This window comes from Geotrypetes seraphini, chromosome 9 (genome assembly GCF_902459505.1).
Source record: "Geotrypetes seraphini chromosome 9, aGeoSer1.1, whole genome shotgun sequence".
NCBI classification, from domain to species: Eukaryota; Metazoa; Chordata; class Amphibia; order Gymnophiona; family Dermophiidae; genus Geotrypetes; species Geotrypetes seraphini.
In genome coordinates, this window is record NC_047092.1 from 32,992,584 (window position 1) to 33,010,551 (window position 17,968).

The window sequence follows — 17,968 nt, forward strand, 5'->3', positions numbered from 1 at the left end:
TTTTAGATCTCCCCCATCTCACTAACTCCAATGACCTACTCATTCCCCCCCCTCGCATGCCCATCTTTATCACCTCATTGCCGGTAATTATGATCAACTGTAACCATGATCAATTGTAATTTCTTGTTAATTTTGTTCCAATACCTTCTTTACTTGTAAAGATAGTTTATTGTAATTTCTTATTAAGTTTTGTTTAATTGATGTGAACCGCCTAGAACTCCCTGGGTATGGCGGTATACAAAAATAAAGTTATTATTATTATTATTATGTGCTAAATACAGTGTGTAATCCATTCTAATTCTTTCTTTGTTTCTATAACCTGCTCAACTCTAACCCCTTAATACAGCATGCAGGTCACATGCAAAGGTAATGTGAATAGCATCGATTTATTGTGGTGGCATGACAGTTACTGCTCTAGCATGTTAACTGTTTTAACACAATTAAGTTAAAGGGCTCCTAACACAGAAAAATGAGAATGCAATTGGACTTTTTGAAATTGAATACATGCAGCAACATAACCTAAATTACTAGCAAAGATCTCCAAACATATGAACATAAAAACATTCGATGGTGCACAAGATCTCAAAAACAAAACCATGTATCCACAACATTCTCCAAATTTGTTTTAGTCAAGGGCACAATTGTTTGGTTCAGAATAAATGCCATTTTATTGCCCTCCCATCTAGCACAAAGTTTCCAAATATACATTTCTAGAAGGCAGCATGAAATACGTATATATACATTTTCTCTGTATTAGTGAAGACTTGGCAAACAATTTTATATACACAATTTAAAACTTGTAATTAAATGTCAAGGAGTTAAAATGCCAGAGAAAGGCAGGTATAAAGTATAAAAATCAGTATCAATACTCCTTCGTTAAGAGCCCCTTTTACAATGCCGCGATAAATGCACCGAAGCCCATTCAATTCCTATAGTCTTTGGTGCATTGCTACTGCAGCTTTGTAAAAGGAGCCCTAGAATAGCATATCGCAAAAAGACAGTTTCTGAAAAAAAAAAAAAAAAAAAGGAAAACTTATGCTTAAGAGAAGTGCAATGCCTCTTTAAACTGCATAAATTTGGAAATACAGTATAAGAATAATAGACATATCTAATAGGAAGATGAAACAAAAATTATTCACAGGCTCACTGGGATACAAATCTAAATAAGCCAAGGTAGACTTGCAAACTTATGGTCAAGATTAGCAGAATACACATTGTAGAGCTGTTAATAAATCTCTTTTCCCTTTGAATTTTTATTGTGATGTTAGAGCATACCAGTTTTCTTATTCCAACTACAACACACAACAGAAGTAAGCTTCCATCAAGATGGAACACATCATGGTGAAAATTAGATCCCATATAGCAGGGGTGTCAAAGTCCCTCCTCGAGGGCCGCAACCCAGTCGGGTTTTCAGGATTTCCCCAATGAATATGCATGAGATCTACTTGCATGCACTGCTTTCGTTGTATGCTAATAGATCTCATGCATATTCATTGGAGAAATCCTGAAAACCTGACTGGATTGTGGCCTTCGAGGAGGGACTCTGACACTCCTGCCATATAGGAAGTAAAGGCTGATACTTTGGCATACAAGTCAGCGCATTTTCCCCAAGAGGATTTAATCTTAAATACAGTACCCTATTTTTCTTCTGCTCAGTCATTTCTTTTCTTTAAAAAAAAAAAGGAAGAACTCACGATTGATTTGATAAATTTGACTTCTGCTATAACCAAATAGGTAAACTGGTTGCTAGTTTGATATTTTGGCAGCATATATCTTCCATCATTACGATGCAAAATGTAAAGTTTACTGCTATCAAAACATTCACCTTCATTTTTTGATACAGGAGTGCCCCATATACCAAAGGGGAGAAAATGGACACAATAGTTACTTATTTTCCTATTATTCAATGGTTTTGTCAACAATAAAGTATACGGAAAATGTCTTTTTACAATTTTTGTAACCAGTCTGAAGGCACACAAATGAAAAAAAAAACACATTATAAAAATAAAAAAAGAAGTATAACTAGCCACTCTAGTATGTTGCTTCAAAATAAAATGTCACTTAAAGAATATGCAAAATAAATGCATAAGTATACTAAAGCAGGCTACTTCCACAATTATCAGAAGAGAACTAGTTTTTAAGCTTTATAGTGCAATGACCAACTGAGCTTATACTAAAGTATAAAATTAAAGTCTCCGTTTTAGATCTGGCATTTCATTTGCATATATCTATACTGTGACCTGACCTTTCACAACAAAAGAAAAAAGTATTTTCAGGGTAAAAGTATTAATACAAATACTGCATAACAGAGTCCTCAGTTTCAGAGTTTAAATATACAATAATTGCTATAACCCAACTTCTAACAAACTTCTGAGGGGCCAAATTTTATCTGATGATCAATGGACAAGATCTACCTACTGCTCATAAAAATAACCAAGTTGGAGAGAGCCATCATTTAAAATTTTAAATATATTTTTACACTTTTTGGTACAAAAATACAAGTTTAAACTTAAAATTTTAACAACCATAAGGAAATGCAATTAAGGTGATATGCTGTACATGAATGTATGCCTCAGAAGACCCCTCCAAACCTAATCCGTAAATACAGCTTTAGGTTGCAAGTTTAAATTTCCTGATTACAGCTTTGCTAAATACTACCAAAAAATAAAATGGCAGTGTGGTAGGCCCATAAAAATCAACAAATTAAAAAAAAAATGGCTACAGTGTCTCAAACATTGAAGTTATACAGATCTGTACAATAAAACCATCTCTCTGCATTACATACACATGATATACCACAATGGAATGAAAATCAGTGACACACTACTTCAAGTTCATGGCTCTTCAGTCCAGCATTGAATCGTACTTCATCAAATGAGTAACACTTCATAACTTTGCCATTCTTGAAAACCGTATGGAGGAGATCCTGCAACGAATATATAAAGAAGCATTAGACATGAATTCAAAGTACGTTTTGCCCATTGTATCAAATCCTTCTCTTAGCTCTTCAAATCTCACATCCATCCAGAATCAGCCCTGTATACAGGTCATCCTAGAGGAAAAGTGCGCTTTGTAGCTTGTGAGGTACTGTTAAGAATGTTGATCTAATTAAGGGTATTTGAAGATCCCTGTACATCATTTTATGGTGGGTCAGTAGCAAAATCACAACCATGGAAATTTGTTATTTTCTCCTTGCCCTTCACAAGTCATAAAAAGTGCTTATGTTAAAACATAACTGGCAGAAGGTTGCAGGGTAAGATGGCCAAACTGCTTCATGCCAACAGAGGCAGCCATATCGCACAGGATTATCTTCCACCTCCACCCATAGGTCCGAAGATATTCTTTGCAGTCTTCCACACTCCCATCTTGTTAAAATTTTAACAGGAGCGCTGAACACTCACAGTACTTATTTTGGAAGTGCTATTTGCATTTAGACATGCATAAACCAGCATTTTAATGTTTATACTGAGGCCCTGATTCTGTAAAGTGCGTCCTGATTTTAGGCAGCTGTAGGCATCCTACAGCTGTCTAATCAGCCAATTGGGATGCACGTTTTTTTTGGGGTTTTTTTTTAAATGCTCCCCAGGTGGGCTGCCTATATTGAAGGCGCCTCTGGGAGCCTAGGGAGGCCCGCAAGACTGCCTAAACTCCCTGCCGCAATAAGTATAGCAGATGCCTGTCCGATTGCCGGCAGGAGGGTGCCCAACCCCTCCTGCCGGAAAGCCACACCCCCTCCGCGCTACCACCCCCCCCATGACCTCCCCCCAACTAACATCTGAAGTGTTGGCCGGCCGGATGGTCTTTCTGCCGTCCAGCCAACAGGCCCATCTCATCGAAATGAGGCGGGCCCGCCCCTTCCCGGCCCATCCCCACTAAGTCTAAGGCCTGATTGGCCCAGGTTCTAGAAGCCTGGACCAATCAGGCCTTAGGCATAGCGAGTCCGCCCATCCCCACTAACCCTAAGGCCTGATTGGCCCAGGCTTGCCTTAGGGTTAGTGGAGATGGGTGGACCCGCTAGGCCTAAGGCCTGATTGGTCCAGGCTTCTAGAATCTGGGCCAATCAGGCCTTAGACTTAACGGAGAAAGGAAGGGGGCGAGCCCGCCTCATTTTAACGAGGCGGGCCTGCTGGCTGGACGGCAGCAAGACCCTTTAGGCCGGCCAACACTTTAGAGGTTTGTTGGGGGGAGGTTAGGGTGGTCATGAAAGAGATAGTAGCATGGGGGTGTCATTAGCGTGGGGGGTCCGGAGGGGGTGCGACTTTCTGGCAGGAGGGGTTGGGCACCTTCCTGCCGGCGATCAGGAGTATCTAGGGGGGGGCGGCGTTCCGGCAGGAGGGGTTCAGCATCCTTCTGCCGGCGATCAGACAGGCGGCCGCTATACTTATCGAGGCAGGGAGATTCCTTACCGCGCTAAGTGTAGCGGCCACGTCTACTCTAACCGGCGTCTGTAACATGGATGCCGGTTACAGAATCGGGGTTAGTGTAGGCCCGATTCTGTATAGGACACCCCTCCCGGGCGTCCTATACAGAATCAGGGCCTGAATGTCTATATCCCAGTTCTAAATAGCAGAGATACATATATATATATATATATATATATATGTTAAAAAAACATCCATATGGCAAGGAGGTGTAGTCTGGGCATATTTTGGACCAGACTAGGGCAGGTCTAAAAATAAATTTGTATTCTCCTTTTCAGAAGGGAAATGCGTATCTGTGTCCAAATAGATTAGCATTGGGATTTACACCCGATACCCAGGATGTCTAGGTTTTAAAAAAAAAGTGCTCGTATTGAACAGAGCTCCACTACAGGGATTAGGAGGTCACTCCCTTATCCACCCAGTGGTTGATACTACTCAACCCCACCCTCAATACAAACTGGCAGTCTAGGACAATATAACATGTATGTTTATAAAGTTTTGTCAGCCACATGTTCCACCTCATGTAATTCAGAACACACTTATGTGCCGGCACAAATGTTTATCAATAGAGCCAACATGGCAACATATTTATATTTATGTGGTTCTAAAATGAGTGTTCCTGCCACAGACAACTAGGGATCAATACCCATTCCTGAATGTATTTTAACACAGACTCTGCTGGCAGATTCTAAACTCTAGTGCAGGTGCGGGCTGCAACCCAGCTAGGTTTTCCAGATTTTCACAATGAATATGCATAAGATCTGTTTGCATACAATGAAGGCAGTTCATGCAAACATATCATGAATGTGTATTTTTGTGTTTTTAATATGTTTTGTTATATATAATGATTTTGTTACCTGCTTAGAATTGTGGATTTGCGGGTTATAAATATTTAAATAAATATTCACTGTGGAAATTTTTTTTTTTTTTGTAATTCTTTATTTAAACATTGCAAATACAACCCAAAGAATTTACAAGATAGTTCTGACTGGGTTGCAGTCCTCAAAGAAAAAGGCTGCCCACCCCTGCACTAATAGAACTTGACACATCCTGACCTGATGACTTAATTTCAATTTCTAAAATGTCGCACCATACTTTACAGGACAGAAGGAAGGGTGGCCTAAGGACAAATTACAACTTTTAGAAGAAATATGCTGACAATTTTATTTATTGCTGAGTCTGTCTAGCTTTAAAAAAATCTCAGTTTATTCAGTTTGATTTAAAACAGAGTTAAGCAAGTGCTCCTATTGCTGTCAAAGAAATGTTTATTTCAATATCTAAACTATGTAAAATACATACAGGTCCATATTCCTCAAGATCTCCTTTTCCTTCTTCAAGGGTGACATAATCACCAGAAGCTGTCCTATGCAAAGACAGACGACCCTTCTTTGATCTTTTGTTAGGATCGGCAACGGGATCTTTAAAGACATTCACCTAGAATTTATTGGAAAATATGGGGGAAATGTTCAGAAAAAGTTCAACGTGTTACAACACTTAAAAGTTAATACCTTCCCAAGAGAAGTAAATAGAGCCTTCCCACTAGAAATATGCTATAGAAATTCAGAGCTACAAAATCACCAAGTTAAAAAGGGGGTCTTAACAGGTAAAGTAGATAAAATACAATACAGTGTCTTATATACCACAATTTCTGCAAGGAATCTATGCAGTTTACAAGATTTAGATCAAGTTTTTGAGTTACATTGTTAGGAGAGTTGGTTTTAGAAGGTAGGGGTGAAGGATAAGAAGGTGACTATAAAGAGAATAGGTATGCCTTTAGCTACCAAATCAAGAAACCACCATATGAACTTCCATATTCAAAGTCAGTAAATTAAAGAGTTGGGTTCCCAGTGAACAAGTTAAATGCAGTATATCATGGATTCTCAAGCAATACCACCAAGGACTGCTTGGGAACCCACTGCATTTATTTGTGTCCTAACACATGGGGAAAGTATGGCTCATGAAATTCTTTCCATCCTTGTGTGTGTGTCTGAGAGCTAGTATGTCTGCATATTCATAAATATGCATGTGTCAGTGCATGTATATTTTGCTTGCATGGGGGTGGTGGTGTGTATTTTATATCAATGTTGGGTCTCTGTGTCTGATCAAGAGAGCTGAAAATAGGAGGAATGGTGTAGATCAGTAATTGCTAAATAATTGTTAAATCAGTGTTTGCTACTGCTGTTCAAACTACTTTTCGCATTGGAGGAGGTGGGGCTTCATTTCTCTTCTATCCCCCTACCAATACAGATCCTCTACAACAGTATTTCCCAACTTGTTCCTGGAATACCTTTTTGCCAGTCAGGTTTTCAGGATATCCACAAATGAATGAGGATCTGGCGTGCAAGCTAAATGAAAGTCTAGTGTTTATTTAAAATGTTTGCATGACGGAACAGATTATTTCTATTCTGCCTTTGTCTATGTAGTGTACATTGTATTAGTAGCATGCGAACATGATTTTATTATGGATACAATTATTTGTATTCCACTTAGAACTTGCAGCGATAATGTGGAATAGAAATTTGTTAAATAAATATGCATGAAAGATTTGCATATAATGCAAATCAAACTCATGTATATTCACTGTGGATATCCTGAAAACCTGACTGGTAAGGGGGTACTCCCTGGACTGACTTGGGAAACACTGTTCTACATCACAAAGGTGCAATTGCTCTCTTGCTGCAATTACTGCTTTAATGCTCTCTTCCTACAGTTTTCCCACTGGCTTTATACTATCAGTCTGTGCTACTAGTTACCGTGGAAGCAGGCAAGGCAAAATTGGAGATGGAAAAATTATGTTCTTACCTGTTAATTTTCTTTCCTTTAGATGCAGCAGATGAATCCAGAGACCAATGGGATAGACCACATCTACCAGCAGGCGGAGACAGAGAAACTGATTAACAGGTGGTCCTATTGGCTGGCACTCTACCTGTATTGTCAGTATAGCTCCTTGCCCAAGCATCCGTAACCATCAATAGGCATATCATGCAAAAAACTTCTTTCCCATAACAAATCTCAAAAGACAATAATACAGAACATAACCATCAATAACAACAAACTGCGAAAGTTGCAAAAGAAAAAAAACAACAATATCCAGAAAGGGTGGGGCTCTGAATTCATCTGCTGCGTCTAAAGGAAAGAAAATTAACAGGTAAGAACATAATTTTTCCTTCCTTAGCAACAGCAGCAGATGAATCCAGAGACCAATGGGATATAGCAAAACAATCTGCAATCTGGGTGGGAAGCAAACGCCGCCTCCGCAACAACCGAAGCACGAAGCGCAACCACCGCATGCGCCCCCACATCCAACCATCAAAGCGGAGAGAAAGCACTCTCAGAAGACCAAGAAGCCGTGAGACAAAACTCCTCCAAAGAAAAAAGCTCTGGGCTTGACCAAGAAGAAGCCATCGCTCAGGCGGAATGGACATGAAGGGCTTCCGCCAACCGCGACCCTGCCATCAAGCAAGCGTAAGGAACGTCCTCCCGGACCCATCGAGCAACGGAGGCACTGGACGCCGCCATACGTTCAAGGCCCCCATGAAGAAAAAGGAATCGAAACAACGAAAAGTCGTTAGAAACCTAGCTCGCGGAGAACACAACTCACTTCCAAAAAAATGCAGCAAATAAATGCACAGCCCCCCCCTTACTCCTCTTAGGAAGAAGGAAGGCAAAGTGAGAGTGGCATAAAAGAAAGGAAGACACCTCCTTAGAAAGAAAATGTGGTACCGACCGAATTGAACCCCCCCCCCCCCCGGATCTCGGAAATAAGAAAGAGGAATCCCCACCGAACAAGGCCTGCAACTCAGAAAACCGAGCTGAAGCCATGGCCACAAGCAACCCCATGTTCAACGGCACAGCCTATTAGAGTCTCAAAAGACAAGGATGAAAGGAAGCCTTCGGGAAACTGCGAAGAAGTACCTCAAGACAGTACTGCGGACAGGGCTGTCTAAGAAATGTACAATTAAACTTTACTCTATTTAGGAAAAGAACTACATGAAGCTGAGAAGCAAGTGAAGAGCAAGATACCTAGCCCTTGTAACAAGCTAAAAAAGGCACTGGAAGCTGAAGGGAATTAAACGCTAAACCCTTGGCAAGACACTTGTGCCAAAAAAGAACTCTGCCAAAAAGGAAAGGACAGAACACCTAAAAGCCAGGCAGAGTGCCAAGGCAGAGAAACACCCGAGAAAGGAAGCGCCTCCAAACTGAAGTCTAAGTCACAGGCGAAGGAGATGTCTGTAACGCCTGGAGCAGAGAAGAAAGGACCTGCGTTGTACAACCCATAGACGGCATCTATGACATATCAAAAGCCCAGGCCGAACACCAAAGGAGTACGAATAACCATGTTGAACGTACCCCTGGTGAGCAAATCCGGAAGTACCAGGAATCACAACAGAGTGGCCGGCTGAAAGACACATCAGATCCGCACAGCAAGGAGGGTGCAGCCAATCCGGAGATTCCCTGATTACAGTGCCCCAAAAGCGAGCTTGCGAAACCAAACCCGTCCAAGCAATTGCCAGGGGAAAACACCCCAAAAAAGAGAAACCAGAGGTGAGAAAGAAGCAAGCTGCTACCCCCTCTGATTGCCACTTCCCGCATCCGCAGAAGGAACTAGAAAACTGGGAAGTTCGATACGAGGCCATGAGGTCCAACTCAAGGAGAACTCACCCTTCAACAAAGAGCAGGAACACTTGAGTGATTAGCTCCCAAATTCCAGGATGAAGAAGATTTTAGGCCTACTACCATACGAACCTGCACCAAAAGACGAGCTCTACGCTGTATAGTTTAACGTACAAAAGACGGGCAATGCTCAGATTGAGTGGTGAGAAAGGCTATCCAAATCCTTTTCCCGTCCTATAAAATGACGCGTAGACAGAAGAGGAAGACGAGATTCCACCCATGGAAGGAGACCAGAACTATGCTCGCCCAACCGAGCACATCACATACCGTCCCGTCCGTGGGGAAACAGTACCGCAAGAACACTTCCCAAAGACATGTATCGCCATGCCGGAAGAATGGTCCGAAACTCCCGAACCCCTGAAACTCAGGAAACGGCTGCCAGACTACGTTGCAGCCTAGAAGAATGAACGAGTACTGAGTCACCTGGTAACACCAGACTCCTTGCACTGAGGATCGAAGGCACTGAGCCCCCCAACCCGCCAGCCTGGGATGGTGGGTGACAACGTGCCAGTCCAGCAAAGACCAAGGCATGCCTTGAAAGGATTAATCTTGTCGAGGTGACAAATCACAATGAGCGAGGCTTGAGGGGCCGCCTAGACATCCCGATGAGCCTGTGAGATACCATGCACCCCCGGAACAAAGGTGACTGCTGCCGTGTGATCACGTGAAAGCAAACTGAAGTTCCCAGTGGAATCACCACCATATATCCTAGAACCTGTATAGAAGCCCATACACATGCCTTTGGTGACTGAAGAAGAAGAAGGAGGGGAACCTGAGAGTGTAACAGGTCACCCCCATCCCTGGGAAGAAACACACTCTTCTCGTACGGGACTAACAACATTCCCAGATAGTCCAAAATGTGGCATAGAACAAGAGAACACCGCGGAAGTTTGAACCTGCATATCCAAAGAATGGAGAAAATAAATCACCCAAGTGCGTTTGTCAAATGACCTAGCTGGAAGATGGCCGAATCAACCAGCAAGGAATAAAGCATCTCTATACGCCCAAACGCGAGCACTACCATCAACAACTACTAAAATGTTAGAGGAACCGCAGCTAGGCCAAATGATGGCTGCTTAAACAGAAAGCGTCGCTTGAGAACAACCAAGCGGAGAAACTGCTGAGAGGTGTTCACATGAGAATACATACAAAGAATCTCATGGGTTCTTATGAAATGCCAAACTCTGAGAACTAAGTGACCCATATGAAATCCATTGCCAGGCTGACCAATTTCCCCTTCTTGGGTACCATGAAGCAAATGGAAAAACCACTCCTAGTTCCGGAAGAGCAGAAAATATTGTCCCAAGTTACAGCCACCCAGGAAGGGAACTCGCACCAACGGCACCTTGGGATACACAATACATAGGGACACCCAGAAAGAATCTGAAATGGGAGAAAAATTCAAAGGCCCGGAACCTGAGACTACCATATCTCCCTTTCCACAGAGAACGAGCTGGAGGAGCGACGGAAGTTCTGAATAGAAGAAAGGAACTCTCCTAAAACAGACTAGGCCTGCAACGTAAGCATGATTACGAGTAATCTGCGGCAGCCTGCGCAAGCGGAAGACAGCATGCAAGCTACTCCAAATACAACGGCCCTGAAAGGGTAACCTCTCATTGGAGAATTTTTTTTTTTTTTTTTTGTGTGCGAGTTTGCAGTTCAATATGACCCAGGGAAGGAAAATGATGGGACACCCCGGCCATAGACCCTGTAACGCTATAACAGAAAAAGATAGTCATGCCCAACAGACATCGGAAATAGCCAATACGTCCCTAAAATTGCTCCAAATGTGCAGGAAGCATTTCAATAGCGCCACCAGACACATCCAGCGCTGCAGAAATGGCACCAAACCTACATAGTCTTATCCTTTGGAGACCCCGAGAGAGATGAAGAGACACCCGAATGAAAAACCGGGAAGTCTCCTGCGGCTGACCTAAGTTGCACCTTGAGTCACTTCTTCTACCAACCCAGTACAGAGGTAAGCCGAAAATGGGTGGTGAAGGATAGAGCCAAACCTCTCTCTAACGGGCCTGCAGAGACCCCCACAGGAGATAACGCCATCGCGGCAAATCACGCAACTCGGGAGACTTCCACACACTGAGCCCCAATGCCATATGAAAGCAGAAAAAACTGCTAGCAACTTCCGACACATCTGACTTCAAAGGCATAGAAGCCGCAGCAGATGCCAATATAAGCCAGCTACCAGAGAAATGCACCGAACGTTGTGGCGGCCCCACCAGCGCAGAAGCGCGAGCTTCTTCCTCACTGTAAGACAGCGGCTCCCAGCCTACGGGAAAAACAACATACCAGCCGCGGCAAGTGGGAAACTCAGCAGACACGCTCAGCAGAGCAAGAGAACAAGCATGTGCCTGTTTCGCCGGCCCCCTGCAACTGTGAGGTAAAAACAGGGAGACCGCGGGAGGTGTAGAGAGAAATAAGCCGCCGAAACAAACCGCAAGAACGCCGCAGCGCGTCTGCCAGCCTCGGAGCACAAGCGCAATCCACCAGCTCGCAAAAAGGCACGGGCTCCACCAAACAGCGTCCATCCAGTAGCACCCCGACCACAGCCGTGGCACATGCTGCGCGAAGGACAGCTTCAGCGAAACAGGCTGCAAATGCGAGGACTCCCCCCGCCCCCACTTGAAAACAAGCTTGTGTCTCCCGCACGCGGGAAGGCACCGGTCCATCCAACCGAGCCCAAACTATAACTCAGGGGCTCTCCACTGAAACATATCCCCCCCAAAAAAATATAGTCTCCACAAACAGCAAAATATGTACCGCCCCAACAAAGCATAGCGGTTGAGAAATAACATCAGGTGAACCACGCAACCGCACAGCCACCGCATCCTCCGAAGCATAAAACATAACACCAACAACAAGAAAATAGAACTTGCAATTGCAATGTAAAAAAAGGCATACTCACAACCCGGCTTACAGGGCTGTTAGACGCCGGCAAGAACTGGTTGAGCATCACAGAGTACTCAATCATGGAAAGTAAATGTGGTCTCACATGCTAAGGAAAGTCAGACTCTATTTTCACCAAAAACACTTTGCAGTCCTAGTACAATCCATCATCCTCTCCAGATTGGATTATTGCAATTCTATCTACCTCAGCCTAACCAAGAAAAGCCTCCACAGACTTCAGCGGATTCAGAACGCCGCAGCTAAGCTTGTTTTCGCGAAAAGCAAATTTGATCATGTCTCACCACTCCTGTCTAAGCTCCATTGGCTCCCAGTAATCCCCAGGATCCACTTCAAATGTGCGTGTCTGGCCTACAAGATCCTACATGGCATCCTTCCTGCCGTTATCCCTCTATCCTGGAACTCCCCAACCCCTACTTCCTCCAGATCCTCCCAAATTTTTAAACTATCCTTCCCTTCCATAAAAGGTATTTCCCATGTAGGCAAACTTGGGTCATCCTCCCCTTTAGAATCACTGAGATCTGGAATAACCTCACCTCCCCTCTCCGAACCTCAAGCTCCCTCCAACTCTTCCGCAAACACCTAAAAACCTGGCTATTCTCAAAACTGTAACACTTCCCCCCTCTTAGGCCTCTCACCTTCCCCCTTTACACCTAACTCTTTAATCTCTCCACTGTAGTTCCTCTCTCATCTTTCTTCCTGTAAACCGTGCCGAGCTCCGCATTCGTGGAGATGGTGCGATATATAAACCCAAGGTTTAGTTTAGTTTAGTCTCTTTTTTTTTTTTGTAGGGAAAGAAGAAAAAAATAGAGACCCAGCTAGACCCTCTATCATAGGAGGGAGGGTGAGGCCGGACACTCCTGTCTCATTGGAGAGAAAAATCTCAACAGGAGAAATAGAATTGCAAGCTCACTGAAGAGAAAATCTCAACAGGAGAAAATGAGTTTCCAGCCACAGCCAGAATCCAGGAGCTAGTTGAATAGCGATCAACCCCTGCTGGGAGATAGAGCATACTGACAATACAGGAGGAGTGCCAGCCAATAGGACCACCTGTTAATCAGTTTCTCTATCTCCGCTTGCTGGTAGATGTGGGCTATCCCATTGGTCTCTGGATTCATCTGCTGCTGTTGCTAAGGAAATGCAGATTAAGGTTTTAAATTCAGATGCCCTGATTAGTTCAACAGCAATTGAAGAAAACCCATATATCTCCTTCTAAACAACAATTTTTTTATAAACTTACTGAATTAGTGGTGCATCACAATTATTTCAAATTTGAAAACCAATATTTTTTTTTTTACAAACTAAGGGCGTAGCAAAGGGGGCCATTTTCCCCCACATGCTTCTCTTGCCCCCATACACTGGACCCCTTTTGTATAATTCTTTCTAACTTGCATCAAATTGGAAAAAATAAAAAAGGGTTAGCCCTTCAATTTGTCAGCAGACCAAATGTGGTCTTTTCTGTACTCTAATGCAGGTGGGATTGCCTATAGACTGCTCTCTTCCATTTACTGAACTATGTTCTGCAGAACATACCCCAAGTCCATTGGTCACCACATAACTACATTTAAAGGAGCAATTCAAGAGATCTCTGGTTAATTTCTGCAGCAAAGCTCCACCAGATCCAAAGGTAATGTTTTCAATGCTCCATTTATGCTTCTTCATTCCTTCCACAATCTGATAAGAAGAAAAGTGGCATTAAGTAATTTAATAAAGCCAAAAGAATTATCATCAGGGACATTCCACAAAAGGCATAATCAAGGGATCCATCAAATTAAAACATATAGTTGGAATTATTGGTGGGTAAAATAAGGCTCTTTTTTTTCTTTTTTAATCAAATCTGTCTTAGAGTTCAACCACTGAGTTCAGGCATTGATGGTGGAAATATGACAAAAGCATAATGTCACCACAATGTGGAAACATCCGATTGATTTAAGACAAATGAATTCAGCTTTGGAATGTTCTCTGCGTACAGAGGACTCTGCATGCTGAATGCCAATATATGATAAGCTGAAAGAAAGCCCGATGGAATCACCATATGTAGAGATTATTAAGTAACTTATCCAGTAAGCCCTACTCAAAAAAACTATTAAAAAGGCCAATTTTAAATATAAAACAAATATCAGAACAGAGACAGCCTTTTCTAAATACATGCAGAGAGCACACGTGTCTACATATGTAACAGAAGCAGCCATTTTAAAAATGCACAGGGCACCTAATAAAAATCTGAAAATGGGCCATTTTACTGTAGTGCTAAAACTGGCTTTAGCACATGAGGAACATACAGTGGGCATGCTAAGGCCACTTTTTAGCAATGCTTTGTAAAAGAACCCCATAGTATACGTTTGGAGGGTAATCTTATATAGGTTGTCTAGGCTGAAAGGGCAAGACGACACCTACATGACACAGCCTATTTTATAAAAGGTACCTTTGTATCTTTGTACACATGTCCCAATAAAGCCACAGAAGTCGCAGATAAAATAAAGCTGCAGAGGTTTATAATTGCTCAGAAGCAGGTTTAAGTGTTCATAAAAAAGTGCATGCGAATGAAGGGAGGGAGAGGCCCCAACATTCAGCAGGAGATGACCTGCATTTAAGAAAGCCTAAAAAAATGTGGTTATTTCCCACAAATGGAGAGGGGGGGGGGTCTAATGGAGATTTCAGTAGAATATATTGAAGATGGGGTGGTTGAACATGTTAATGTGTTTAGTGATGGGTTGTTAAGTAAGATTATAGGTTTTGGTATTTTTAAGATTAGAGGGTTTTGGAAAGTAGTAATGGGACAGGTAGATGTTATTGTACACTGCTTGGATAGTTTTAATTAGCTTGAGCAGTATATAAAAGATTAATAAAATAGAATGCAAAGATTAGAACAAGAGCTTGTACATGAACTGCTCACTTACTCTGGAATCCATCTCCTTGGGAGTTTGTAGGGAACTCATTTATGCTACATTTAGCAAGGGAGTGAAAATGTGGCTTTTTAATATTAACGGTAGTTAGGTTTTAATTGTTTTTGGCAATGCATTTTATCATAGTTGTTTCGTGTATATTTTTAGATTGCCAAAATAATGCTTTGTCTCAGAAGAGACAGAAGCAGTTCTTAATGTTGAGGCTAGGTGTTCTACAGTTTGGGGGTGGGGGCTGTTCTTTTAAGATTTCCATGTAAATGCATAGTCAAAACATATGGGAGTTGGATATATTTTTCCTTGACCCTCCCAAACAAAAATTTCCCTTTTTTTCATGTTTCATTAGCTACTAATCATTTCTATAGAGCTACTAGACATACGCAGCGCTGTACAGCAAAACATAGAAGAGATTGTCCCTGCTCGAAAGAGCTTACAATCTAAAGTGCATCAATACACAGCACTCAGGTGGAGGAATTACAGAGGAAATGATAAGACAGATATTGGTGCTTAGCAGGTAGGGGAATTACAGAAGGAATGACAAGATATTACTGAACATTAAAATGCCATCTGCAGCTGTTCAAATTGCTGAAGCTAGTCCCTCCTTATCTTAGAAGCTGAATTCATGTGGTTTAAATTCAAACAGGCATCACTATTTTCTTGTACAGAATATTTCTTTTGCATAATGCAATAAATCCTTTCCTTTTACTGAAGACATTTATAGCTTTCTGCATTATATTTTTACTTGTTACAGAAAAAGGAGAACATAGGTAATAAGATGAAGTGGTTATGATATTAAAAAAAAATAAAATAAAATGCATATACAGTACACACTGACAGGTCGGCAACTGTGCCCTGTTGAGAGATGAAAGAAGAACCCAGAGCTCCGGGACCTAAAAAGAAACCTGTGGGCCCTATCTATGAAGCTCTGAACTAGAAAGCTCAACAAAGAAGTACACTTCTCCCTCCGTATTTGCTGTGATAGGGGATTAACAGACCGGCAAATACAGAAACACCTCAAATAACTTTTTCCATATGCTATTCGCTGTTTTCTATTAAAAACCATCGTGAATATGGTGAAACCATGAATAACATGGTGGGAGACCTGGCCTGTTCCTGAAGGCGAGGCAAAACACGATGAAGAAAGTGCTGGGAAACAGCAATTTTCTCTGTAAACGCTTGGAATCGGTGATTTCTCTATGGAAACTGACGTAATTGGGGGGGGGGGGGGGGGGAGGAGTCAGCAAGCTAAAAAAACATGAATAATCGAAACCGCGATTGCTGAAACCGCAAATACGGAGGGAGAAGTATATCAACCTTTGACAGAAGGTTATAGAGCAGTGGTTCCCAAACCTGTCCTGGGGGACTCCCAGCCAGTCAGGTTTTCAGGATATCCCTAAGGAATATGCATGAGAGAGATTTGCATACCTGTCACTTCCATTATATGCAAATCTCTCTCATGCATATTCATTAGGGATATCTTGAAAACCTGACTGGCTGGGGGTCCCCCAGGACAGGTTTGGGAACCACTGTTATAGAGTAAAGAAAAGGAACAACATATTTTTGTACAAACGGGAAGGAATTTAAAGGGGCAAAACAAAAACAAGACACCTCCCCCCTCCCAAGTCCTTAACAGCCAGGAAGCGCGAGGTGGAAGATTCTTATGAGGTGTTTGAAGTGTGATATTATCTTAAAGAGAGGTGGCTGTTAGGCTGTGCATTTTGTACCTAGTGAAGACTGGAAGCCAACCTTATTTTTCAAAGGAATATTAAAGAGAGAAGCCCCTACATTTGTATGAGCCTTAAAATGCTCAAGCCTGAACTGGGACTTAGGGCTCCTTTTACGAAGATGCGCTAGCGGTTTTAGCCCATGCACCGGATTAGCATGCGCTAGCCGAAAATTTACCACCTGCCCGCTATTCCACGCATTAAGCCCCTAGCGCACCTTCGTAAAAGGAGCCCTTAGTTTACCTATTTGCTAGATTTGATACTTTTTTATTAATTCTTACTTTGTTCTTCCTCAGAAAGAAGTTGTAAAGACTAAAACCATTAGTAATATTCACCGAGGAAGTGATGTGCAATTTTAGGAAAGAGAAATGTAATCAGTGGGGTAGTGAAGATACTAGGTGCCCAGGGCAGTGGCACCCCCATGCCCTCCCCCGCATCACACAAACCTCTTTAAAAGCTTTGTCAGCTTTGCTACGGCCTGCTGCTTGTTCCAACATTTGTTTTCCCCGCGACATCACTTCCTGGCCCCGTGACCCAGAAGGGATTTCAGAGGGGAGCCAGGCTGGCATGAGCAGCAGGCTGGAGAAGTTGCTCACACTGACAAATATTTTTAAGAGTGGGGGTGTGGAAGGGAGGGTGCAAGCATGGCATGGGAGGGCTGGAAAGGTGCCAGGGTCCCCACCAAGATGCCCCCCCTAACTATGCCACTGGCTGTAATGTCATTTGGGGTTCACCCTGACTAGTACTACAGTAAACAAAGTACATTCAAAGATTTTCTCTAGTTTGTTTATAAAATTCCTCAGCTCAGACTGGTGATAGGATTAATCCTTAGTCCCTAAAACTCTAAAAGGCTGGTGATAAAATAAATGTGTTGACATGGACCTATTATACATACAGATTGGTGTAACTCGTTTTGAAAGGTGGTATGTATAATTTTTTTTCATACTACTCTGGAACTAAGTACTGATACCCCTGCTATTCTGATGCTTCAAAATCAAATACTCTTTATCTTTTTTCCTTTGGTACAGTCTGAAGATCAATTTGCACCAAAGCTGACTGCTATGGCAAACCTAATATGACAACCTTAACAAAATAGGGTCTCTACTGATTTTGTATTCTGTACCAAATACTTCAGGTTGGTGCCCATTTAAAGCTTTTATTCAATTCAGTATATACGTTATACTGGCAAAATAGACCTATCCGCCTTTTTTAAGCAGAAAAACAGTACCCACTTGCCTTGTATTCAGTGCCAGAAGTTAGTGTATACCTCTGGGAAAGGGAAACATTCCATCTTATTACCTTGGCATAAAGAGGGTCTTTTAAT

The 17,968-nt window shown here is 42.3% G+C and overlaps 1 protein-coding gene across 1 annotated transcript in view; it reads right to left on the reverse strand.

The window, feature by feature from the left end:
• Positions 1–453: 453 nt before the first annotated feature.
• NAMPT (nicotinamide phosphoribosyltransferase) overlaps positions 454–17,968 on the reverse strand; it is a 59,007-nt gene continuing 41,492 nt past the window's right edge. The window contains exons 9-11 of the mRNA XM_033959280.1: positions 13,551–13,691; positions 5,721–5,855; positions 454–2,926 (exon numbers count right to left, since the gene is read on the reverse strand). Of these exons, the coding sequence (XP_033815171.1) occupies positions 2,813–2,926; positions 5,721–5,855; positions 13,551–13,691 (390 nt within the window). The 3' untranslated portion in view covers positions 454–2,812. The remainder of the gene's footprint in view (positions 2,927–5,720; positions 5,856–13,550; positions 13,692–17,968) is intronic.